General features: G+C 40.6%; 1 protein-coding gene across 2 annotated transcripts; it reads right to left on the bottom strand.

Annotated features, from left to right (window-relative positions):
• On the bottom strand, positions 212–6,463 carry LOC104776689 (mediator of RNA polymerase II transcription subunit 25-like). Of its 2 annotated transcripts, none has more exons than XM_010500795.1 (15): positions 6,365–6,463; positions 6,075–6,138; positions 5,825–5,955; positions 5,417–5,620; positions 5,260–5,325; positions 4,904–5,120; positions 4,752–4,819; positions 4,167–4,449; positions 1,881–2,398; positions 1,746–1,799; positions 1,562–1,590; positions 1,379–1,447; positions 1,199–1,283; positions 904–990; positions 212–797 (listed from the first exon to the last, which is right to left on the bottom strand). In XM_010500795.1, exons 1-15 carry the CDS (start codon positions 6,446–6,448, stop codon positions 297–299), a joined length of 2,460 nt encoding a protein of 819 aa, XP_010499097.1. In that variant the 5' UTR covers positions 6,449–6,463; the 3' UTR covers positions 212–296. The 2 variants fall into 2 exon arrangements, with proteins under 2 accessions (XP_010499097.1, XP_019099207.1); XM_019243662.1 differs by having other exon boundaries at positions 1,881–2,623; positions 4,392–4,449.

Genomic DNA, 7,390 nt, shown 5'->3' with positions numbered 1-7,390 from the left:
TAAGTACGAAGATGAAAATAATATGGCACACGATTAGGCAATCAACAAGTGTAGGAGTCGTAAAGAGTATGGTGAACATAGCAAGAGATTTGATAGTTCATGCAGAAAAAGTTTACAGATGCAGTTCAACATTTGTGATAAATTTTGAACAATACTCACAAGCTTCTTATCCTGAAGTTGTCCTAAGAACCCATGTTGACTCATNCTTAACAGTTTAAAATCGAGTTGACCAAAGAAGAAAGAAATAATTGTATTTATGATGAATCTAATTAGCCCTGAAGATGATGAATCATTATTTATCCCATGAAGCCAGCTCCTGGCATGTTAGACTGCCCTGAACCACTTTGTTGTGATCTACCTGGGGCTTGAGCAAAAGCTTGACCACCCATTACCATCTGTTGAGGCTGCTGCTGTTGCTGCATCTGATTCAGTGGCGAGTTCTGTTGCTGCATCTGGTTTAGGGGAGATGTCTGCTGCTGTTGCTGCTGTTGCTGCTGATGATGGTGTTGAAGCTGTGTCAACTGATGCTGCTGCTGTTGTTGTTGTTGTTGTTGTTGTTGCTGCTGCTGCTGATGATGATGTTGGAGCTGAGACAATTGATGCTGCTGCTGCTGGAGTTGTGGCATCTGTTGCTGCTGGTGCTGTTGTTGTTGTTGCTGGAGTTGTGGCATCTGTTGCTGTTGGTGGTGTTGTTGTTGTTGCTGCTGCTGCTGCTGGTGGATCTGCTGTTGTTGTTGGAGCTGTTGTTGCTGCTGCTGCTGCTGATTTGGAATTTGTGGTTTAAACACAACCATATCCTGGGCGAAACCAACACAAAATACAAAACAAAACTCAAGAGTCACTTAGAAAATGGGTATACATGTGAATTAGACACCTTAGTAGGTAAATTTGGTGTTTCCTTACCCCTGGAAAAAGCATTCCTATCAAGCGGCAAGCCTTGTCAGAGACAGAGAGCAGCAGCGTCTGTGATGGCAACTGGATAACTGCACACTGCACTTCGGAAAATGACAAAGTTATCATATACAAATTCCACAAGAGGTAAGTACGAAGATGAAAATAATATGGCACACGATTAGGCAATCAACAAGTGTAGGAGTCGTAAAGAGTATGGTGAACATAGCAAGAGATTTGATAGTTCATGCAGAAAAAGTTTACAGATGCAGTTCAACATTTGTGATAAATTTTGAACAATACTCACAAGCTTCTTATCCTGAAGTTGTCCTAAGAACCCATGTTGACTCATGGCCCGAAACACAAGGAAGTCAGCTTTGCCAACATATTGCCTGATGCAATGTCAGGTAAAACAATTAGTGGCACGAAAACAACATCCACCCATGACCCAGTTGGAATAAGGAAGGCTAAAGCAAGAAGACATTACTTGTTATTCATATGATCCTGGGATATGAGACGAACAATCTGCATCGTTGGTGGCCAATTTGCTGCCAACCTGGGGAGATGCACAAAAAGAGAAAGCAAAACTTATTTTAGCAGCTAACATATCATTCCTCAATGATAGACTGCTCTTTGACGAGGGTTAATAAGGAAGCAGTTTCGAACTTACGTATCAGAGGCAGAAGCACTTCGGTAACCCTGTCAAATAAAAATAAAAACGATTTTCCCATCTAATTAGGAGCAACTAAACAAAACTATAGAAAAGGGAGGTGTGCTTTAAGCATTAAGCAAGCGTGTGATCCCCGAAAAGACACAAAGGGGAAAAAATGCATAGTCAGTCCCCCTAAACACACCTCAAGTCTGGTGATAAGAACAGGCTGCCCTTGTCTTTGACCAGATAAATTTCCCTACATGAATTTGAAAATGTAAGTTAAGTTAGCAGTTAGCATAAGACCACCGATATTGCAGACAAAGTAAAAAGACATTACCTCCCAGACTTTTACATATTTGGATTGTGAAGTCTGCAGAGCCCCAGACGATGGCTGTGACAACTGCATATTAGAAGCTGAACTGTTATTGCCACCAAGTTGTTGTATTGCTGATTGCGTTTGTTGAGCAACTCCTGGAGTAGGCATCATTCCCCCTGTTCCAGACGAGAGATTTCCTTGACCGAGACCACTCATCATGTTCTGGTTCATGGAAATTCCACCTTGCATCATTTGTGGTCCAGAATGATTTCCTTGGCTCATCCCTTGCATCGGTTGTGAAACACCAAGGTTTGAAGTAACGTTTGACGTTGTTTGAGGACTAAAGGCATTATTAGTACCCGGGCTTTGTCCTGTTTGTGCAGATCCCATTAGTGCACCCGAACTAGCCATTGAAGTAATTCCCTGCTGTCCAGATGAAAACACAGTTTGTGAAGGAGGCAAAGATGTAGCCATTCCTGTTGATATCATATTTGACATATGCATTGCAACCGCACTTTGCCCAACCGAGGAGGCTGCACCTGCCAGAGCTGCAGAGCTCATGACTTGTCGCACTTGAGAAAGATTATTAAGCAGATTTACATTGGCTCCACCAGAAGGACCAGCACGCAATGGTGGCGTCATTCCACTCACCACCACAGGCTTAATATCTGGTGCATTCTCGGCGTTGGTGACCATATCTTGGGAAACTGGTGATGCTGAAGATGTTTGAATTGAAGGAATTGCTTGTGTAGCAGGCCGAGCAANAGCAACTCCTGGAGTAGGCATCATTCCCCCTGTTCCAGACGAGAGATTTCCTTGACCGAGACCACTCATCATGTTCTGGTTCATGGAAATTCCACCTTGCATCATTTGTGGTCCAGAATGATTTCCTTGGCTCATCCCTTGCATCGGTTGTGAAACACCAAGGTTTGACGTTGTTTGAGGACTAAAGGCATTATTAGTACCCGGGCTTTGTCCTGTTTGTGCAGATCCCATTAGTGCACCTGAACTAGCCATTGAAGTAATTCCCTGCTGTCCAGATGAAAACACAGTTTGTGAAGGAGGCAAAGATGTAGCCATTCCTGTTGATATCATATTTGACATATGCATTGCAACCGCACTTTGCCCAACCGAGGAGGCTGCACCTGCCAGAGCTGCAGAGCTCATGACTTGTCGCACTTGAGAAAGATTATTAAGCAGATTTACATTGGCTCCACCAGAAGGACCAGCACGCAATGGTGGCGTCATTCCACTCACCACCACAGGCTTAATATCTGGTGCATTCTCGGCGTTGGTGACCATATCTTGGGAAACTGGTGATGCTGAAGATGTTTGAATTGAAGGAATTGCTTGTGTAGCAGGCCGAGCAACAGACGGGATATGGGGAAAACTTGGAACTGGTGCCATAGAAGTTACAGTGCTAGGCTCCTGCAATTAAATCCCAAAAGTCCAATTAACAAGCTCTGTATACTTCTGTGATGCTATGTTATCTAATAAGTTGATTGCGTANTGAACTAGCCATTGAAGTAATTCCCTGCTGTCCAGATGAAAACACAGTTTGTGAAGGAGGCAAAGATGTAGCCATTCCTGTTGATATCATATTTGACATATGCATTGCAACCGCACTTTGCCCAACCGAGGAGGCTGCACCTGCCAGAGCTGCAGAGCTCATGACTTGTCGCACTTGAGAAAGATTATTAAGCAGATTTACATTGGCTCCACCAGAAGGACCAGCACGCAATGGTGGCGTCATTCCACTCACCACCACAGGCTTAATATCTGGTGCATTCTCGGCGTTGGTGACCATATCTTGGGAAACTGGTGATGCTGAAGATGTTTGAATTGAAGGAATTGCTTGTGTAGCAGGCCGAGCAACAGACGGGATATGGGGAAAACTTGGAACTGGTGCCATAGAAGTTACAGTGCTAGGCTCCTGCAATTAAATCCCAAAAGTCCAATTAACAAGCTCTGTATACTTCTGTGATGCTATGTTATCTAATAAGTTGATTGCGTATATAATATTATATCAACTTTTAAATGGGATATTCATATGAGCTTAATACTAAATCAATTTAGTAATATATAAAATATATGTTATGTCTTATCAAGCACCATCGAATGAACTTACAATTCATTTCAGTTTATATCTAGTATACAATTCGTATAAAACAAACATGGGTTAGTTGCCAATAAAGCTACCTCCTCCAACTGACTAAAAAGATCAAATAGACNATGTAGCCATTCCTGTTGATATCATATTTGACATATGCATTGCAACCGCACTTTGCCCAACCGAGGAGGCTGCACCTGCCAGAGCTGCAGAGCTCATGACTTGTCGCACTTGAGAAAGATTATTAAGCAGATTTACATTGGCTCCACCAGAAGGACCAGCACGCAATGGTGGCGTCATTCCACTCACCACCACAGGCTTAATATCTGGTGCATTCTCGGCGTTGGTGACCATATCTTGGGAAACTGGTGATGCTGAAGATGTTTGAATTGAAGGAATTGCTTGTGTAGCAGGCCGAGCAACAGACGGGATATGGGGAAAACTTGGAACTGGTGCCATAGAAGTTACAGTGCTAGGCTCCTGCAATTTAATCCCAAAAGTCCAATTAACAAGCTCTGTATACTTCTGTGATGCTATGTTATCTAATAAGTTGATTGCGTATATAATATTATATCAACTTTTAAATGGGATATTCATATGAGCTTAATACTAAATCAATTTAGTAATATATAAAATATATGTTATGTCTTATCAAGCACCATCGAATGAACTTACAATTCATTTCAGTTTATATCTAGTATACAATTCGTATAAAACAAACATGGGTTAGTTGCCAATAAAGCTACCTCCTCCAACTGACTAAAAAGATCAAATAGACTTACAACTTTCACAGTAGCAGTTGGAACTGGTCCAACAGAAACTGGTTGCCGATTCAAAATAGGTCCATTGGCTGAAAAATCATACAAAATTAGATCTTCACATAGAGAAATCAAGATAGTTGAACTTAAAAAAAGGCTGTTATCAGTAGAAGAACCTGATGTCACAGGAGCAGGAGGTTGGCCAGTGACTGGAAGAGATGGAGCAGCAGTGGCCCTGTCCACTTTCACAGGACTCTGGGTCTGTGGCAAATTTGCAGCAGAATGACTTAAGGCAGCACGTGCCTCCACAAAATTCTCTGAGATCAGGACAAGATAGAATGGGTTCTTAACCGTATCCATTGACAAGTCCGCACTTTGTGGATTGAGCTTTCCCTGCATATATAACAGTATAGAACAAGCTTTTACCAGTCTATAGCATTGAAAATAAAGACAGCCTTTGAAAGAGCTAGCTGACAAAAACAGTTATGATAGCTGCACATCTAGTGAATTGCAAATAGATACGCAGTCTCACCGCATTGTATAGTGCTCTAATCTTGGGAAGCTGCTTTGGACACACAACAGACAAAGAAACAGAACACTGCACAGAAATATGGCAGGTTAGTGATTCCCAATTAAAAGGAGTAATTGTAGCAAGTCCTGTTCCATGAGGAAATCATTAAAAAAAGTACCTTAGCAAAATATGAAGCAACTGTTTCAGCATCTGATAAACGACTTTCAGATTGTGCATCACCATTGTCATTCCGTTCCACATTTTGCACTCGTGGACGATATACAGGTGTCGGCAATGTGTGAGGGTTGCTGGCTGTGATTAGGATACAGTGCCTTTTAAGATCATTACTTGGTTGAGCTTGGCCGGAAGGAGGAGGAAACATCTGTGTCATGAAGTCAGAAGAAAATTGTGAGGTTTAAGGATCCGAAATATCGCTGACAGAAGTACCACCATATACAATGACAGCCATGGAAGAAAAATAAAAATTTCATTAGGAAGGTAAAATTAGTCAAAAGTGGCTTCAAGGACAGAGGCCCAACATGTATTTCTAGTTGTGTCACAGATGACAAAAGATCAAGTTTCCTACCATCAATGCTTCGGCAAGCCCTTCGGCTGTAGCAACTTCATTGAAACCACCACCACCAAATTGTATGGACGAAAGCCAATGCAAGAAAATATCAACATCTCTTGTCCAGCCACTCCGTTGTACCAAGCAAGCTAAAAAGAACGAAATATAAGAACAACATAATCAAATTAAACGATAATAACCAGGACCATGAAAAGCAACCAAACAATGTTTTTATTTGGACATCACGAAAATGGAGCACAATACATACCGCAGTATGAGCCATGAGAATTGAAGATCACCAGTGATAGCTCAACAGTAGAAGCAGGATTCCTCTGCAAGTTTAGTGAATATATAAAGACTCATCAACAATCGAATCAGACATATGAAACTGTCTACTAGCTCCCCTAATTTTTTGTGACACAATGATTTGAGTTGTTAAATAATTAACGTACAAAAATATATTCTTTATACAAGTTTGCTCAAAAACATTGAATGATTGTTTGCCCAAGAATGAAAATTTGAGTTTGCTCAAAAACGAGGATGAGTCAGATACAGTACCTCTCCATTTAACTCACTGCCACAAAAAGACCTGGACAAACGCAAAGAATGCATTAACAGATGATGTAATCGAAACTTTAACATAAAAAAAAAATTAAAAAACAAATGTCAGGCAGCGATCTTAGTAATTCAAGTGGTGCACGATCCAGGATAAATATTTTCGCAAGTCTCAACATACTGAAACAAAAAATCTATCGATCTAATTTTCAGAAAGAAGGGAGCATGTGATGCAACAAGAAGCAGGGAACCAATAGAAAAATTAATCTGAAAGTTTGGTAAAGGTAAGCAGGTTTTCAAAAGAGTTTGATCTCCATAGACCTATCAACAAGGACAACAAGCTGCTTAATAGTCACTGATCTAACCTATGTTCTCAATATCCACGAAAAAATAATTAATCCAATCCATAGAAAATGTACAAGTAAATACAAAATTATTGTTACTCAACCAACCATCAGGAGAAGCTGTCAAAAGCGATTACTATTCCAACTATCTTATGCTGTGATCTTAACCAGGCGAAGAGGATAAGTGTAAGTTTATTTGTATGAAATAGAAAAGTCAGCTTTTTCCTTCTGATGGGCTCACTAATCACCATATATTCTCTAGCTTTAGGAATACATCAACAATATGGAATCTCGCTGGCAGAGTTTGCTTAGTGGATATTAATTATCAAACAGTATGAATACTGGCATAGTGAATTCTCTGTAACCACATCTTTAACACAATTCTACCTGATGAAAGAAAGAAACAAGTAACTCTATTGCCTAGTGGATGCTTCGTATCGAAAACAAGATCCTCACACAGAATCAAAACGAATGTAGGGGGGATCATAAGTTAGGGTTAAGTGATTGCTGAAACACAGAAGCAAAAATTCAGAATAAATCAAGAAAAGGTCAATAAAATAAACACAGTAATCATCACTCAAACGCGATGAACAATAACAACAACAAAAATCGCAGCAGATGATTAAAAACAAACAAAGGTTTCGATCTAATCAGAATTGAAATGAAGGCATGATTTGAGAACGGA

Source organism: Camelina sativa, chromosome 3 (assembly GCF_000633955.1).
Source record: "Camelina sativa cultivar DH55 chromosome 3, Cs, whole genome shotgun sequence".
NCBI classification, from domain to species: Eukaryota; Viridiplantae; Streptophyta; class Magnoliopsida; order Brassicales; family Brassicaceae; genus Camelina; species Camelina sativa.
This window is presented reverse-complemented; position numbering and strand designations above follow the sequence as displayed.